Source organism: Astyanax mexicanus, chromosome 21 (genome assembly GCF_023375975.1).
Source record: "Astyanax mexicanus isolate ESR-SI-001 chromosome 21, AstMex3_surface, whole genome shotgun sequence".
NCBI classification, from domain to species: domain Eukaryota; kingdom Metazoa; phylum Chordata; class Actinopteri; order Characiformes; family Acestrorhamphidae; genus Astyanax; species Astyanax mexicanus.
Window position 1 is genome coordinate 32,435,463 of NC_064428.1, and position 19,599 is coordinate 32,455,061.

At 36.1% G+C, this 19,599-nt stretch overlaps 1 protein-coding gene across 2 annotated transcripts; it reads left to right on the plus strand.

Moving 5' to 3' along the window:
* The first annotated feature begins 1,115 nt into the window (after positions 1 to 1,115).
* On the plus strand, positions 1,116 to 15,409 carry get3 (guided entry of tail-anchored proteins factor 3, ATPase). 2 transcript variants are annotated; one of them, XR_007428003.1, is made up of 8 exons: positions 1,116 to 1,310; positions 4,016 to 4,163; positions 5,313 to 5,461; positions 6,576 to 6,726; positions 7,145 to 7,252; positions 8,176 to 8,373; positions 11,483 to 14,133; positions 14,369 to 15,409. XR_007428003.1 is itself a non-coding variant. In XM_007246640.4 (7 exons), exons 1-7 carry the CDS (start codon positions 1,168 to 1,170, stop codon positions 11,609 to 11,611), a joined length of 1,026 nt encoding a protein of 341 aa, XP_007246702.3. In that variant the 5' UTR covers positions 1,116 to 1,167; the 3' UTR covers positions 11,612 to 15,409. The 2 variants fall into 2 exon arrangements, 1 of the variants encoding a protein (XP_007246702.3); XM_007246640.4 differs by having other exon boundaries at positions 11,483 to 15,409.
* The last annotated feature ends 4,190 nt before the right edge of the window (positions 15,410 to 19,599 follow it).

Consider the following 19,599-nt stretch of genomic DNA (forward strand, 5'->3'; position numbering starts at 1 on the left):
AATAAATAATCGGTTCTTTTATTTTTATTTACTTACATATATATTTTTCGGTTTTTATACTGTAGAATTAGAAAGACAATACCTGCTGCACATATTTAAGATTTAATTTACACATTTAATTATATATATATATATATAAGATATGAGGACATATATAAAAAATATATAACCCGGTCAAACACAGAATAGGAAAAGCAATTAAACAATTAAACATTTAAGTAATGCATTCACACACATCAGAAATGTGTTGTTTATGGGGGTTATTTATGAGCTTATAGGAATTAATAGTGAATTGAATTTCAGCAATTGTGAGTCTATGATAGCTAGGAGCAGTTATGTGCACTAATATATAAATAATTAATTGATACGTCTAAAATAATTATAGTTATAAATATCATTATTAATTAATTTATTTATTTAAAACAAATACATTCAAAAAATATGTGGTCAAGGAACTTGTGTTCTGGCGGTCTTTCTGTATGTATTTATTTATTTATTAATTGATTTATTTGTTTGTTGCTGCATTTGAATAGCCATTTGCAACATTTTGTAAAACTCACCTGGAAACAAGAGAACTATCATGAAAATCACATGAAAACAAAAAAATATATATAATACATAAAATGTAAAATATAAGTAAAGTATGATATGCAGCTCAAACATAGAATATCATTGAAAAGTTACTTTATTTCAATAATTTAGTTCAAAATGTAAAACTCATATCTTATATAGTGTTGGTCCACTGTGTTATATTAAGTCCACAGTCAGTGCAGGGTTTTCCAGTAATATCTTACAGCACTTCCCTCTGCTGACTTCCTCTTCGGATTTTATTTTCCAGCAGGACTTGGCACACTGCCCACACTGCCAAAAGTACCAATTGGTCTAATATAATATTCATATTTTTTAAGATACTGATTTTTAAAAGAAAGAAACGCTTAAAATAGATCACTCTGTGTGAAACACATCAATATAATTATATATCTTTATATTTATTATCTTATATAACGGGGGTTAAATAGGACGTGGGCAGGCTCAATCAAGTGAACACCGATAGAGTCGGTTCACAGAGTCGGTTCACGGAGTCGACTCGCTCCTGAATGACTCATCACCAGCTACAGCTAGCTAACAGCACTAGCCGGTGTAAAGCTAAGCTGGCTAGCTGAGAAGATGGCAGCTTCGCTGGAAGACGAGTTTGAAGACGCCCCTGATATAGAGCCGCTGGAGCCCACGCTGAAGAACATCATCGAGCAGAAATCTCTCAAATGGATTTTCGTGGGCGGGAAAGGTGGAGTTGGGAAAACGACCTGCAGGTAACTTTAGCTGAAACGCTGAGCTTATGAATGAAGCTAACCGGCTAACCACAATGCTAAGCTAACGGGGCTAAGCTAACGTCACTTATATAGACAGCTAGCTTAGCTTAGATAATACAATGTTATGTATTAGCTTAGGTTACTTAGGTTTATCTGACAGTGTTTTAACTAGTGATTCTTTATCTTTTAAATGCTTGTTTTTTGAGTTACACTCGCTGTTAATTTTTCTACTTTTCACTGAATCATTTTAGCAAGTCCTTTACTGACAGATGTATGTATTAGAAAATGTTTTACATCAGCAAATTGAGCTTAAATGATTTTAAAGACGCCAATAAATTCATATTAGCTAGAGTAAAAAGTGAGGTAGGGTTACATTGGTTTTTTTTTTAAACAAACATTTAAACCTGTTGAAAGCAGGTGAAAACAGGTAAGCTACCTAGCTACATTTGTTAACCTCTTAAATGCTTGTTTTTTAGTTACACTAACTAATAGTATTTCTACTTTTGACTAAATCTTTGTAATCATTTTAGTAAGTCTTTTGCTGACAGACTTGTGTTTTAGACAATGTTTTACAGCAGCAAACTGAGCTTAAATGATATTAACTAGCTCAAGAAGCCAATAAATCCATATTAGCTAGAGTAAATAGCGAGGTAGGGTTAAATTGAATTAGATAGTGTATTTTAACAAATCTGTAAACCTGTTGAAAACCGGTGGAATCAGGTAACCTACCTAGCTACATTTAGTAACCTCTTAAATTCTTGTTTTTTTTTTTTGTTAAATTACTACACTTGCAATTAATATTTCTAATTTTCACTGAATCATTTTAGCAAGTCTTTTACTGACAGACTTGTGGCTTTACACAATGTTTTACCTCAGTAATTTTAGCTAAAAAAAAAACGATTAAACAGCTGAAGAAGCTAGTACGTAAAAAAAGTAAATTTATATTTGTGCTTCTGGCTGAATCATTTCATCAACCCTTTTACAGACACCCAGACTTGTGTCTTAGACAATGTTTTACCTTAGCAAATTGAGCTAAAATGAGAGTGACCAGCTGAAAAAGCCAATGAAGCCAATAAACACACATTAGCTAGAGTAAATGTAAGGTAAATTGAGTCAGATAGTTCTTTTTTTTAAACCAGTAAACCTGTTGAAACAGGTAACCTACCCAGCTACATTTAGTAACCTCTTAAATTCTTGTTTTTTAAAGTTACACTAGCCATTAATATTTCTGCCTTTTTACTGAATCCTTTTAACAAGTTTTTCTTACCGACTGGTGTCTTACACAATGTTTTACCTCAACAAATTTAGCCAAAACTTGATTAGAAGTGAGGTAGGGTTAAATTGAGTCAGATAGTTCTTTTTAAACAAAATGTAAACCTGATGAAAACAGGTGAAAACAGGTTTTAATATTTTATAAGGACTATCTGACTCAATTTACCTCACTTTAGCCATATTTGCTGAGGTAAAACACGATCTGGCTGAAGCAGTAAATCCATATTAGCTAGAGTTAAAGCGAGGTAAATGTGAGTCAGATTTCAACCGATTTACAGGTAACCTACCTATTTTATGTAGCTAGTTACATTTATTGACCTCTTAAATTCTTGGCTTTTGAGTTACACTAACCATGTATATTTCTGCTGAATAATTAACTGAATAATTTCACCAACCCTTTTACTGACAGACTTGTGTCTTAGACAATGTTTTTCCTGAGCAAATTTACCAAACGAGATGATCTGGCTGAAGAAGCCAATATATCCACATGAGCTAGTTTGAAAGGTGAGGTAGGGTTAAATTGAGTAGGATAAAGCCTTTAAGTTAATGATTATTACTGCTCTTCATCTCAGCTTTCTGTGGGTATGGCTCCCATTCCTAACTTTCTCTATTATTGCTTCAAGATCATGGAAAAAGCAGAAGCTGCATGACCATAGGTCTGCAACTACTGATAATGATATTCAACAAATCTGTTTATTCTTTTTCTTGACACTGAAATTTGTAGTCTGAATTTTGGTATTTTTCAACCACCTTGACCATTAACTACCAGCTTGGACAATTCAAAACCACCTACCAGCAAAAGCTGGTCTTAAACTGGATTTAAAACCAGGTAAAGCCATAGCACATGCAACATGCTGGCTGCCTTATTCAGTGCCAAAATAAGGATTTATCAAGTTAGTGCCTCAGCAGATCCTGTTTTGAGAGATTTTACTCAGTGGTTGAATTTTTCTGCCATACCTATATAGCTATAATGACATTGCAACAGGTGACAAAGTTTACTGGGGAAAAATCTGAAGCTAGCTACAGTTAAAAAGAGGCTTTAGTACCCTTTTTTGCACCTCTAACCTGGATACAAGATAAGATTGAGACGGTTGGACATGGAGGCGTACAAATTCTGTATGGCATTCTGCAGCACATTTACCCACAGTTGTTGTAGGTGGACTTTTAGATCCTGCTGTACACTAGTAGGTTGTTGAAGCTGGAGTCTCAGCTGGTCCTATAAATGCTCAATTGCTGACATATCTGGTGAAAGACTGAAATTGGAGTGTTCTGTTTACAAAACTGCTTGTATAAGCCGATAACTGGATTAAATCGATTATGAACAGATTTTTGAGTGAATTTAAAAGCGCTCTCTGTTTCCTTGAGGATCTTGGTTCATGCTGATGATTTCATGCTCATTTCCTCCCTTCTCCCTTTCTGTTTCTATGTCACAGCTGTAGTTTGGCAGTCCAGCTGGCTGCAGTGAGGGAGAGCGTTCTCATCATCTCCACAGATCCGGCTCACAACATCTCAGATGCCTTCGACCAGAAGTTCTCCAAAGTGCCCACCAAAGTGAAGGGCTATGACAACCTGTTCGCCATGGTCAGTGTTCTTAGTTCGCCTTTGTATTGAAGTTTTCAGACAATAAGGCGCACCAGATTGTAAAGGGACAATAGTAAGGATGCCCATGTTTCCCTTCTAATGGGGAAGCTGAGGGAAGGGCCTAGGTAAACAAAACTGTAATTCCAAAAAAAAAAAAAAAAAAAAAAAAAAAAAACCAAACATTTGGTTTAAAAGTTAAACGAGCGCTGGATGTTAATCTACACAGATTTCTCTCTTGAAAACCGTATATTTGGCTGAGTAAAGTCATTTCGTTTAGTTAGAGTAAGCTTATATTTCCAATATTTTGTGTAAGGACAAGTTTTCATTGAAGTAAGGCTGGATGCAGCAGCATTAGCATTAGCCGCTAACTACAGCGCTACCAGGAAAGTCTACCAATAGCACTAGACTGAAGACGATTGTGTTCCGGTAACCCAGTAATCTATTAGCTAGTGCAAGGGTGTCAAACTCATTTTGGCCGAGGACCACATTGGCATATTGGCTGTCCTCTAAGGGCCAGATGTAACTTATAAATGTAATAAAATGTAACCAAATGTAATATAAAATGAATGTAATTACTCCTTAATGTTAAGTAACTCTCAATATATTATTAATCCAATCAAACTGTTTGCTTGTTGCTCTATTAACATAAATACTTTTAATTTGTCATGTTATGAAATCCAAAAACTCCATCAATTAAGAACCAGTAGTAGTGGCAGTAAGCGTAACTTTGCGGGTATTACAATCCACAAGCATTGTGGGAAATGTAGTTTTTGGTCAAAGCACACTTCTGACCTATTTATTATAGGCACTAAGATCTTACAAGCTCTCGCGGGCAACATAAAAGGACGTGGCGGGCCGCATTTGGCCTGCGGGCCTTGAGTTTGACACGTGAGCTAGTGGTTCATCTTATGTAGCTTGTTTTAACACAGCAAACACGCAGACCACGGTCTATTGTATTCGCCTCTGAACGCTGAAAAAGCTAGCGTTGCGGTTTGCTGTGAGCCAGTGGCTCTGTGAGACACTCAGCCACAGCCCCATCTCACACAAACACTTTATTAAAAACTCATTTAAATACATGTAATTAATTAAAGGCCCTTTTCCTATCACACAAGGCTAAGCTCACCTTCTACACCTTTTCTGTTTTTACAGGAGATCGACCCGAGCCTGGGTGTGGCAGAGCTGCCGGATGAGTTCTTTGAGGAGGATAACATGTTGAGCATGGGCAAGAAGATGATGCAGGAGGCCATGAGTGCTTTCCCTGGCATCGACGAGGCCATGAGCTACGCTGAGGTCATGAGGTGAGGTATCATGAATGTCACTGGAGATTCCACCCCTGCTCTTTAAACACACCCACACGAACGTGCTGCAGAGCACAAACTCGAATTTTAACTCAACAATAAACAGAAAAGGAATAAAATAACATTGCTGTTTCTTTAAATGAGCTGCTTGTGTATATTCACAGTGTGAACTCACAGGTCAGTATCCTCTGTTGAGACGCACAAAAGCGCCACACTGTTAAGATACAAACACGCCAAAGTCAGAGCTCACCTGCCTCTTAAAGGTAATGAGAACTGGCACACTGATTGGTTTATTTATTGTAGTATACACCCAAAACACACTCATGATTAATTAAAGGAGAACTCTGGTGTAAAATTGACTTGTGTTGTAGTAAAACATGATAAAAAGTTCTTACCTTTGATGAATAGCACACCTCCGTTCTCCCACAGCGTTCAGAGATCCAGAAATGTTAACAGTTTGTCCAAACACCCTTCAGACTGGGTGACACGGGGCATAATTTGCCCTGATATATCACTTTTTTTCCACTGTTATCCAGCTCAAAGTAGCTCCACACATTTAAAACGAGGCATTAATAACTTTAAAACTGCACAAGAAGCTTATTAAAAACTACTGTTTACATCATATAATGCTAGTTTCAGCTCCGAGCGCCGCCATTACTCCTGGCGCCGGCTGTAGTCTGGGTAGAGTCTGCATAATTTCTGGATCTCGAAATGCTGTGGGAGAACGGAGGTGTGCTGTTCATTAAAGGTAAGTACTTTTTTATCATGTTTTACTACAACAAAAGTCCATTTTACACCAGAGTTCTCCTTTAAGAGAATTAGTACGTGCCTGGTGTGCGTTTTGAGCTGCACAAGGCATATTTTTAGCACGTTCATGATACCAAACACACCAACATGCCCTAAATCAAGCTGCACAATCTGCAATTGACCACTAAAATAGGGGCTTTAGTCTCAGTAAGGCCTATAGGTGGCACTAACAGCCAAAATAACATCACTGTGTAAAACTCAAGGTGAAACTCACCCTTTTTGTCTCTTTTGTACTTCATCCTCTTAGCATTCTCCTGTTGATTGGCTTGTTTATGTGTGTTAATGTTGCTGTGTTTCTGTGCTGCAGGTTAGTGAAAGGGATGAATTTCTCAGTGGTCGTGTTTGACACAGCTCCCACAGGCCACACTCTGCGTTTACTCAACTTCCCCACTATAGTGGAGCGCGGCCTAGGTCGCCTCATGCAGATCAAGAACCAGATCAGCCCCTTCATCTCCCAGGTTCGAGGAATTGCATGCTGGATTTTTTTTTTCTGAGACAGTAGGCAGATACAGAACTTGTGAAAAGATTATAATTTTATATGCTATAATTCTCTTAAAACATTGTATAAAATGTACTGAATAAACAAATATAATTTTAAAACAATTTGATTTAAATTGTTTTAGTATAATTGGGTGATGATCAAGTAATAAAACTATTATAAATATGTTGTTACACTAGTTAGTGTAAGCCCAAATAACTTCTAAATTATAAAAAAATTAAGATAAGGTTTATTATACCATTTTAAATTCAATATTTTTTCCTACTTGTTTCTAGTTTTTATTAATTAATTAATTATGTATGTAATTAGTTTCTGTTTAGATGTTTGAATTCATTAAGTACTGTTATATGATTGTACATTTTGTTATATCTCTATAGATGTGTAATATGTTGGGACTGGGAGATATGAATGCAGACCAACTTGCCTCAAAACTGGAGGAGACCCTTCCTGTTATCCGCTCAGTCAGTGAGCAGTTTAAGGACCCGGTGAGTTACTGAGTTACTTACAAGATAAAATGAAAATCTCATTATATTTCTCACTAAGACATTCTTTATGAAGACATATGCATTTATTATTATTTTCATCTTAAATTGAATGATGTGTACCTGATGTCTGAAAATTCTGATCTCTTTAAGTCTCGTTTTATTACTAAGGTTCAGCTGATTTATATTAATTTTATATATCTAAAAATGTATCTATTTACCAGTAACCAAACATTATCCAGTAGTTTAAATAAATATAGATCTGTCCTATATGAATTAGTAATTTCTGATTGAGTGTCAAGTTATATTTTGTTAAACAGCGTAAGCTAACTAAGTTAAGTAAAGCTAAGCTAAATAAACAAAACTGTAATTCTTTAAAAAAAGACTTTCTTTTAAAGTCAAGCAAGTGCTGGATGTTAATCTACACAGATTTCTCTCCTGAAAACTGTTTATTTGGGTGAGTAAAGCGCTTCCATTTATTTACAATAAGCTTAGATTACCAAATTTGAGCATTAGCATTAGCGGCTAACCACTAGTACTTAGTGGCTAATGCCGCCCGACAGTGGTACACTGTTATAAGCGGTGAGCGGGTAATGCTAATGCTGCTCCAGCAGTGCTAAACGGGTTAGCAGCAGGCTACAGGCCGATAATATTCACCTCTGAATGGCTAAAGAGCTAGCATGGTTAGCAACTAATGCTGCTGGAGAACTAAACTGAAACTCCTGTATAACTCTGTACTTCAGCGAAATGTGGCTTTACTGCTCCTTAATTACTGAATGGCAAAATTCATACATAAGGAGCACCAGATTATAAGGTGCACTGTTGATTTTTGGGAAAATTAAAGTATTTTAAGTGCATCCTATAGTGTGATAAATGTGGTAGTCTGAATCCTAATAATCTCTGCCCTTTCTCTCTGTGCTGAACAGGAGCAGACGACGTTCATCTGCGTATGCATCGCAGAGTTCCTGTCTCTGTACGAGACGGAGCGGCTCATCCAGGAGCTAGCCAAGTGCCGTATCGACACACACAACATCATCGTCAACCAGCTCGTATTCCCAGACGCAGAGAAGCCGTGCAAGATGTGTGAGGCCAGACACAAGATCCAGTCCAAATACCTGGACCAGGTGAGAGAAGCACTTATGTTTAGTCTGTGTTAGGGTTGTGCCGATGGACGATATCATCATTTTTCCAGAAACATGCACTGACCTTCTTTAGGTCTCCTTCACCTAAAACTTTAGCAGGGATTGTATGGAAAAAGATCAAATCAGGTATATAACTTTGAATTTGAGTCAGGGATGTACATTAAAATACCCTACTGCTACAAATATGCCTAATTGGCATATTATTCTATTATTTATTATTATTCTATTATTATTAGGATATTATTATTTATATCTAGGTTACAGCTTGTCTTCGTTTTTTTCTACATGTCTGTATTAATTTTAAACATTTCATGTTATTCACGCAAATAGAATAAGCCTGCTCCTTGTGTGTCAGGAAACTTGCTCATTGTCAACCAGTGTTGGGCACGTTAATTTGAAAAAGTAATTAGTTATATTTACTAGTTAGTAGGGCTGGACCCGAATATTCGGGTATTCGGATATTCGTTCGTTGAGTAGGTATTCGGTTTTTAATTTTGGTATTCGGATATTCGTTTTTTTTCTCCTTTCCAGAGTTCCACCTCACTCTAACCACTTCTGTTTTCGCGGGTGCCGTCAGAATATCTTACGCGCGGGACAGAACTGAACTGTTATTGGCTGGAGCGGGAGTTTAATCCAGACGATGCGGGAGCAAATTAATAAATAGTTAAGAAAACTGTAATAATTGTAAAAAAAAAAAAAAACCTAAAGAAAACTCTCAACGCGCAGGATGGACCGACACACACACGCACACACCGATGGTGTTTGGACTGGGGTAAGGAACGGGACCGCACTATGTGGCGGGCGGGCGCGGGATTAAAAGAAGCAATTTTTTTGCGGAGCGGTAACGAGACAGAAACGCGGGAGCGTGGAAGAGTGGGTTTAAAAATCAGTCTCGCGCAGACCTCTACTATACATGATAAAAAAAATGCAGGCTCTTCGAAACTGATTTATATAATAAAACGTAAGGGGTAATGTGGCAACAGTAGGGGCTAAATCGGTTACAAAAGCCTGGCCTACAAAAATGATGTCTGAACGAATTTCCTCTTATCTAATATAATTTAAAATGGATTAAAAATATAAAATAATTTCTAAGCAAACGAAATATTTAATATTGAGCTTATAGCCCAAGTGCAAAAATACAAAATCAGTAATACGGCTATGCCCTGCACAATGCTTAAACCGAAATTGACCAAGTACAATAACGTCATTAACAATGACTTTCCTCTACTCTAATATAATTTAACATGGTTTAAAAATATAAAATAATTTCTAAACAAACGAAATATTTAATATTGAGCTCATAGCCCAAGTGCAAAAATACAAAATCAGTAATATGCCCTGCACAAAACCTTTAACCGAAATAGACCAAGTACAGTTTACAATGACTGTCCTCTAATATAATTAACAATGTTTAAGAATATAAAATACTTCCTGAACAAACGTTTTTTTTTTGTTTGTTTTTTTAAGCAAATAGCCTAAGTGTGAAAACACAAACAGCAATTTACTGGGCTGGCTTGCGCAGCGGAGAAACCGTGCAGCAGCAGCCTCCTAGCCTGCTTACGCAGCGGATAAGCCGCGTGTGGGGCAGAAGAAATTCCGGGATGAAAACACAAAGAAATCTGAGCTAAAAACACAGAAAAAATATGGGGGATAAAAACACCAAAAATCCGGGGTGAATATGTCTCGTCGGTCAGAGCAAATTGAACATTTTTCAGTGGATTAAAGGGGCCGTGATTTGCTTTTTTTTAATTTATTTTTTTACCTCTTTTTTTAAAAACGAATATTCGAATATTCGCTTCGAATCAGTGCCGAATATCCGGAGCTCAAAAAACGCTATTCGGGCCAGCCCTACTAGTTAGTTCTCGCGCGTGTCATTGTGATTAAAAAAAAAAAAAGTTATAATAAATAAGGTCCTATCAAGTGTAGTAAAATGTATGGTATTAAATGGTATTAAATTCACATATTTATTGATGTTTAATCAAGAGAAATCAGGCAAAATGCGCCTCTCTCTCTCTCTCTCTCTTGATATCATCGTCCATCACGATGTTTCACTGTAAGCATCGTCATCTGCCAATTAAGGAGACATCGCCCAACCCTAATCTGTGTTCATAACAAGATTTAAGTTTTCTTTCATTGTAGTGCTGGGTGGTATACCTGTTCTTATGGTATACCGGAGGTGAAATTAGAACTGCATTTTTCATATACCACTAGAGGCGCTATGGAGCAATGTGTAGAACAGCAACGCCAAAGAAGCACACTAGCCCAAGCCCTTAACAAGCTAAAACACTGTAGTGATGGTATGTAAGCTTTGTGGAGTCTCATGCTGTCCTGCTTGGAGAAACACAAGAACAGAACTTTTGGAGTTTCTGCTGCTGCTCCTTGCAGTATAAGTAACTTTAGCCCTTTTAAATATATTAATACTGTAGCTTGAAGAATAGTATTAATGCACACTGAACTGAATGTCTCTCTTAACTGGAGAACCAACATTAAAAGTGATAAACTGTTAAACAGCTGCTTAAATAATTTAATGCCTATAATGGCTTCAATAATAACATATTGTAAATTGATATTAAACTTGTATGTAACTTGTGCAATAGTGCTTTTGAGAAATATCTCTTTTGAATAGTAATATTTTGAGTATTTTAGGTTTGTTTATAGTGTTTATGGAACTGTTTAAAATATTTAGTTTTGTAAAGGAAGCTGTGTTAAAGTTTTAAAGCACATCTCTTTTTAAGGTCTATTATTTAAATTCTTCAGCTGTTTTTCTGCTAATGAAATCTGATTTCTTCGTATATCGTGTATTTTTATTTGATACAAATTAAACCCAATAGTAATCAAAGCCGTAATTTAAAGCCTTAGTGTTTTATATTATATGTACTCTTAACAGTACAGTAAGTCACAAATCTATATTTAAGCCCAGTCGTGCGATTAAAATATATATAAATAATAATAATAATACATACTGTAATATACAGTGAAGGTTGCAAAATACAGTGATATGCATTTTTGCTCATAACGCCCAGCACTAATTCATTAAAAATTTAATTTATACATTTAAAAAATGTTAAATATATGTTTTTTTGTGTTTCAGATGGAGGACCTGTACGAGGATTTCCATATAGTTAAACTGCCTCTGCTGCCTCATGAGGTACGAGGAGCAGATAAAGTCAACACGTTTTCCAAACTTCTCCTGGAGCCCTATAACCCACCCAACAAGTGACTTATCTCCTCTTAAACCCTCCCACCTTCCCTACATACACACTCACACATACACACTCACACACACACACACACACACACACAAACTCACATACATACACACTCACATGTTCACCGTTCACTCACGCACTGCTCTCTGGTACATTAACCTTCTCGGAAGCCACAGCTGCATACACACAAATCATCGTTATCACTAATATTAATAATACACATATTCTGCACGGCACTCTCATACAAGAACGCAACCATTTATACTTCTGTCTCTCTCTCTATCTTTTTGTCTTTTTCTTTCTTTTGTTTCTTTAAATTTCTCTTCTTTTGCATTTCTTACTTTCTTTATTTTCATTATTTCATTTTAAGACCCCATTCATGCCTGGTTAGTAAAAATTGCAGGTGTAAATGGGACGAGTGAATCCCGGTAATGTGATCAATCAAACCACTTTCAGAGGTGATTGGACATGCATCTTAAATCGTACCTGACAGCAAAGCCCCTCCCACACTAACCGTGTCACTACCCCAGCTGGAACATTTAAAATAACCGTGATACCACACCGTCCACCCTCCACACAAGTAAGCTAAGCATGCTACACTAACAAGCTAACAGATAAAGCAATACTCCTGAGAAACAGATTCGATTTGCCTGCAGTCTGAACACAGCTTAGGTGGATTTCTGTCCTCTGGATTTGGGTTAAGGACTAGTGGAGTCATGCAGACGCGAGAGCTGAGTGCTGCACAGTATGAAAATGTGTTTGTTTGTAGCTGTGATGGTTATCTGGGTAATAAATCAGCTTAAACTGCACCTGTACAGCCGCTAAGCTCAAATATGAGGAGTATGTGTGATAGTTGGGTCAGATTGAGACCAGATTATGTTCTCACCACAAATGAACCTCTCCAGTGTTGGTTTGCGACCAAACCGAGACTGCATCCTCTTGCGGGTCTCCTGAGCGTGATTGCTGTTTTCACACCTGCCCAAACAAACCAGATTCTGAAACGGCTCTAAGACTGCAGCGGAAATGATTACAGTGAGAAATCAGATCATTAGGGCTCGCAAAAGACATATTTAAGATATATTTAAGCTCTAAAATGGCGTGAACAGGGTCTAATAGGGCTGAGCAATGTGGTATAAATATTTTCATCTTTTCACACATATACAGATAAAATGCATTAATAAATAGTATTATAATTACTTAATTGTAATTACTGATTTTTTTTCAGAATGTTCTGGACTTCATCCAATTTAACAGTTACACTAATTACACTTTCTGTAATGAATTGTGTAGTAGTTGATCATTGATAAAAATCCACAGTATACTTAAGAGATTTGTATAATTTATACTAAACAATAAATAATAATAATTTCTTATATTCATATTCTTTATTTATTTATGTTTTGTTCTTTCTTCTTTTTTTCCTATTTTCACCCCCACATCCTTTCTTTCCTCCCACAGAGAGACAGTAATGCTCACAGTACCGGTAATGCTACACTTAATTCTGTGTTGTGTCAAATTCAGCATCCCCGCCAGGAAAAGCACCCACTCTTAGGGGAGTGCGCAAAATAGTCATGTCACCTGTAGCCTCTCCCGAGAGGGGGTGCTTTTCCTGGCGGGGGTGCTGAATTCGGCACAACAACGGATCATAACTCTCATTCTTTCATTCTTCTCTGTTTATTCAAGTCTCATTGATGGTTGTTCTATAGTTTTATGGTGACTTGTGAGTGTGTGCACACAAATAAGAGCATAAAATATCTTTTAAAGATTGTGGAAACGTCCCCCTCTTGCCTCTGCCGTGTGTGTGTGTGTGAGTGTTTGTGCGAGTGTGTGTGAGTGTAAGAATGTAAGTATTTGCTGTACTGATACTGATGGGGCCCAGTCGTTTGAATGCTAATGTAAATCTAAGCTGCGAATCAGCCGCAGTTGTACAGCTCCAGCCTCAGACTAAATGTATCTTTAATATATATTAGTTAGAAGACCGAGCTTGCAGGCAGATTGTGAAGATTACCCGTAAGATTTTTGTTCTGTTTTAACTTAAATCAGGTAGGCAGCATATCCATCTTCATTTACTATTATTAGATGTGTATGAATCTACGATAGTGTAAAAAATGTGAATTGGACTGGAAATCTTGAGAATATTGGGTTTTTTTGGTATGCACCGCTGAATTGTCAAAGCTATAGTTCATCAACAAGAAAAAAATATATACATTTCCTGCGTTTATATCAGCATGCAGATTGCCATGTGATAGGCTATAAGCATACATTAGTTTTAGCTACACTCTATGGAAGGAAATATTGGAGCACAACCCCTTAATCATTAAATTCATGTGTTTCATTAAATACCATTGCCACAGGTGTATAAAATCAAGCCCCTAGCCATGTAATCTGCCTTCAAACCAGAAGGTTCCGAAGATTGTCTGAGACACACTTTAAAACAGAAACAAATCTGATCGCTTAAACCACTTCAAGAGAGAGAGGTCTGAGATGCGTTTAAACCAGATAAAAATTTGCTTAATGAAACCAGTTTTAGGAGGTGGTCTGAGACTCATTTGAAACAGATACAAATCCGATTGCTCAAACCATTTCAGCAAGTCGTCTGAGACGCATTTGATACAGATACTAATACAATCGCTCAAACTGCTTCAGGAGGTGGTCTAAGACAAGTTTGAAACAGAGATACAAATCCGATCATTCAATCCACTTCAGGAGATGGTCTGAGATGCGTTTAAACCAGATAAAAAATTGCTTAATGAAATCAGTTTTAGGAGGTGGTTTTAGGAGGAGACGCATTTGAAACAAATACAATCAATCAAACCAATTTTAGGAGGTGGTCTAAGACACATTTGAAGCAAATACAAATCCGATCCCTCAAACCACTTCAGTAGGTTGTCTGAGACACATTTAAAACAGAAACAGATCCAATCGATCAAACCAATTTTAGTAGGTTGTCTGAGACGCATTAATAACAGATACAAATCTGATCACTCAAACCAATTTTAGTAGGTGGTCTGAGACAAATTTGAAACGGAAACCAGTCTGATCACTCAATCCACTTCAGTAGGTTGTCTGAGACGCATTTAAACCAGATACAAATCCGATCACTCAATCCATTTTATGAGGTCTGAGACACATTTAAAGCAGATACAAATCTGATTTCTCAAACTGCTTCAGGAGGTTTTCTGAGACAAATCTGAAACCGATACAAATGCTGTTTTAAACGCACCTAAAAGTGGTTTAAGTGATCGAATTTGTATTGGTTTTATGTGTGTTTCAGACAACCTCCTGAAGTGGTTTAAGTGATCCCTTAATCCGCTTCAGGAGGTTATCTGAGACATTTTGAAACGGATACAAATCTGAATGCTCAATCCACTTCAGGAGGTGGTCTGAGACGCATTTGAACCAGATACAAATTCGATCACTTAAACCACTTTTAGGTGCGTTTAAAACAGATACAAGTTAGATTACTGAAACTACTTCAGAAGATGTTCTGAGACACATTGAGACAGGTGTAAGCGGGGGGTTAAAGTCAATCTGCTCGGTTTACAGTTCTGTCCTCTCATTGCTTGGTCTTAAGTGTTTCTGCCGGAGAGCTTTTGTTTAATTTCATTGCATATTTTGTTACAGTTTACTCTGCAGTGAAATATTCCCTCGTTGTAATTCCTGTGTACAAAAAATGTAATTACTGCAGTCAATTGAAGTGCATTGTATTTATATAGACTAACACTGAGGTTGTATGTTTTTCTTTGCTTTGATTACAGGATATGTTTCTCTGATTTCTCCTAATGAAGCAAATAGAAATCCAAACATGAGTGGTTTTGTTCTTTCTCTTTTGCCTTTATTTTTTATTTTTCTCTCAGTATTATAATATAAAGCATGCAGCCAACATTTCATTCTGGTACTCATGTTTAAGAGGTACAGAGGTTTATGTTTACTAATACTATAGAAACGTGTGTGATGATCTCTAGCTTGTCTTATTAATATTTTAATCATTGTTATTTGTTAAAAGCAAGTGCAGGATGGTTACTTAGTATAGTGTCACAGTAGTTTTTTAGTGTATATATATAGGTTTTTGCTAAATATAAGCAGATAAGTTTTCATATATATTGTCTGTTTTTTGCTAATGGCCTTTTTGTATTGAACATTGAAAACATTAACTGAAATGCACAAACAAAAGCATTTAGGGTAATGAACGCAATGCAGTTGTTGGATGCCTGTTGCAAACAATTACTTAAACAGAGGTTTATTTTTTAAACAAAGAAAATCAAGCAAAACGCTGCTTTCATTCAAGCCTTCTTAAGTTTTTAGTATTAGAAATACATTCCAAAATGTGACATTGTGCTTTCTAATTACATGTTGAGTTAGATGTTGGTCTAAAATGTATTTAAACCAGATACAAATCTGCTCAGTCAAACCACTTCAGGAGGTTGTCTGAGATAAAGAAAATCAAGCATGAAGCTGTTTTTATAAAAGCCTCAATTCTCAAGTGTGTAGTATCAGAAATAAATTCCAAAAGCTGAGATTTGTTATCTTGTGGGACATTATGTTTTCTAGTCATACACAGGTGGGTCGTGAAAAGGAAAAGGTTAAGAGACCCTGTACTATAATAACCTGTACTTATGTGTCACCACAGCTGAGTTAGATTTTGGTTTAAGATGCATTAAACCTGATACAAAACTGCTCAATAAAACCATTTTAGAAGGTTGTCTGAGACACATTTAAAACATCGAATCCGATCGATTAAACCACCTCAGGAGGTTGTCTAAGACACACTCAAAAAAGGTAATTAAATTCATGAAACTGAAAGGAAAAATGGATTTAAAGGAAACTATTGTAAAATAATAAAAATTCATAAAATGTCTCTCTTAAAAAAATTATCTAATATTTTTTGGTAAAGTATCATTTATGGTTCCAGCCTGACGATTGGGCTCAGTGTCTGTGGCGGTTTGGGTCCTAATCTCAGTAGAAATGTAATGAGAAGTGACGGCTGGTTGAGCTTTCAGCCTCCAAACAACCTCCGTCCACAAACTCAGACCAAACTCTTCCCTGCCCAGAGTAATGTAGTGTACTGCGAGTCCCATTAGATAATCACATAATCGCTCCTACTCCCTATGGGCAGAACGTTTCTATGTAGCATGATTGATGTTTCTCTGATTTTGCTATTTATAGGTTTATGTTTGAGCAAAATGAAAATTGTTGTTTTATTCTATAAACTACGGACAACATTTCTCCCACATTCCAAATAAAAATATTGTCATTTAGAGCATTTATTTTCAGAAAATGAGAAATGGCTGAAATAACAAAAAAGATGCAGAGCTTAGAAAAAGTTAATATTCATAAGGTTTTAAGAGTACAGAAATCAATATTTGGTGGAATAATCCTGGTTTTTAATCACAGTTTTTTCATGCATCATGGCATCATGTTCTCCTCCACCAGTCTTACACACTGCTTTTGGATAACGTTATGCCTTTACTCCTGGCGCAAAAATTCAAGCAGTTTGAGATTTTTCAATGGGGTTCAGGAGATTCTGGAGATTGACCGTCAACTTATTTGAATGTCAGTCAGCAACCGCAGGATGACATCAAGTGACCTATAAAAAGAATGGCAAATGGCAGCATGAAAAGAACAGTTCAATACAATCTTTTAGAGGCAGGACCTTCTTTAATGAGAAGCAAAGAACAGCCAAAAGACTTGCCAACTTGAACCACAGAGGATCCACTTATATCAACACAGTACAGCTTTGTGGTGGTTTTCTCTACTTTGGGAACCTAAGTATTGAAGAACAGCGTTAAAAGGAGGATAATAATAAAGCAAAAACAGAGAAACAGATAAAGAGATGTTCCTATATGATCAGTGGAGCTGATATAATAGATATTGGGTATAGAAACAAGGAGATGATCGTAATGTTATGATATAAATGCCTGTAGTGTTAAATGCAGGATTTGAAGGACGCTGCCAATAAAAGCAGAGGCCCGACAGCGGCTTCAGCGGATTGCTAAAGATCTGAAGTGACCACGGTCCACCGTAACCTGCACAAACAAGAACCCCACTGGGCACAATGGACCATTTCACCCGGTAATGAGGATTAAAGACGACACATCTGAACACGGCATATAGACACGGGGTGCAGCCTCAAAACATACCGCCGCTTAAAGGAGAGGGGTTTCATAATGCCCTACATGGACAAAAGTAATGGGAAACCAGCTTGTTCGTTGTTTTGTTCTGAAATCAGGGGTATTAAAAAGAGTTTATCCTGCATTTAAAGGAGTAACGGTCTCTACTGTCTAAAAAAAGTCTTTCTACTAGATTTTTTACAAATGTTGTTGGAGGATCATCATCCAACCTTGTTTTGAACCCATCTCTTAAACAGGGCCATCTCAAAAAAATAAAAGTTACTTTATTTCAGTAATTCAGTTACAGTTTGGAGAGACATGTCATCTGCTGGTGTTGATCCACTGTGTTTTATTATCAAGTCTAAAGTCAGTGCAGTTTTGTTTTCCCACAAAATCTTACAGCACTTCATGCTGAACCTCTGCTACTGACAACTTTTATAGAGATGTGGATTTCATTTTCCAGCAGGATTTGGCACACTGCCAAAAGTACAAATTGGTCTTATATAATATTCAAATTTTCGGAGACACTGATTTTTGGGTTTTCGTTGGCCATAATCATCAACAATAGTACATCTATAAAATATAAGAGTTTTACATTTTTAACTGAATTACTTAATCAAAGTATCTTTTCAAAGATATTCTAATTTTTTTTTTAGATATTTTACATCAATTCATGCTTCCCTCTGCTGCTGCTGGCAACTTTTATGGATGTGTGGATTTCATTTTCCAGCAGGACTTGGCACACTGCCCAGTGCCCACACTGCAAAAAGTATCAATTGTTCTTATTTAATATTCACATTTTCTGCAATACAGGTTTTTTACTCACTTTTTTATTAGGGGGATTTTTGGGACAAAATAATGCATAAAACACTTCATCACTAAAGCATCATTTAAAGAGGCACTAAACCCTAAACCATATTATTCTCATTAATAGCTGAAATGTGTTCCCTTGACATAATGTAGAATTTTTTCTATGGCTATTTAAGTAGTCAACAAACACATATAGCATGTGACCAGAGGTGGAAAGTAATGAATTAAATTTACTCAAGTTACTGTAATTGATTAGATTTTATGAGTAATTTGTATTTTTTAAAGTAGTTTTCAAAATAGGTAATTTTAAAATTGGACAACTACATTGAAAAACTCCCCATTACTGAGTAACAAATAAAATGCTGGGAAAAAAACAATAATTGGCACGGATGCGCCGGCGCACGGATACTCGTGCGTGGAATAACGAGGCAATAACTTCCTCACGCAATTCAAAATGTGAAAGCATGTGGTGGCAAATATTTTTATCATTAAACAATCTGCTTGAATGTTAAAAAAACATTTAAATAGCAGTTAAAGCATAGCAATTGCAAGTTAAAAAATAATAATGACCTGTAAAAAATGAACTGTAAAAATACAGTTTATAGTCACATATATGACCATAACTTTTAACAGTAAAGAAAAAATTGGATCATAGAAACCTATGCCACTTGTTCTTGAAAATGTTTTATGGGGTGGTCTGAACAAATACTGCCTGAAAGGTCCAAATTATTTTGTGAAATAATAGTTCAGTAAAAACAATTTAATATATGATTTGTTGTACTTTTTTACCTCAAATAATTAAAAGTAACTATGTAACTTTTGCTCAAAGTACATTTTAAATTGAGTACTTTTTTACTTTTACTCGAGTAGATTTTTAGATGGGTACTTTTACTTTTACTTCAGTAGAATTTTAGCAAAGTAAAGGTACTTTTATTAATTACAATTTTTCTGTACTTTTTACACCTCTGCATGTGACATAAACTTGAGTAAGTATTAATATGATATAACACATTTCCGTACTTTAAAATAGCTGGGGTCAAATTGACCCTAAACATAAAAGATGTTTTTAAAAAAAAATT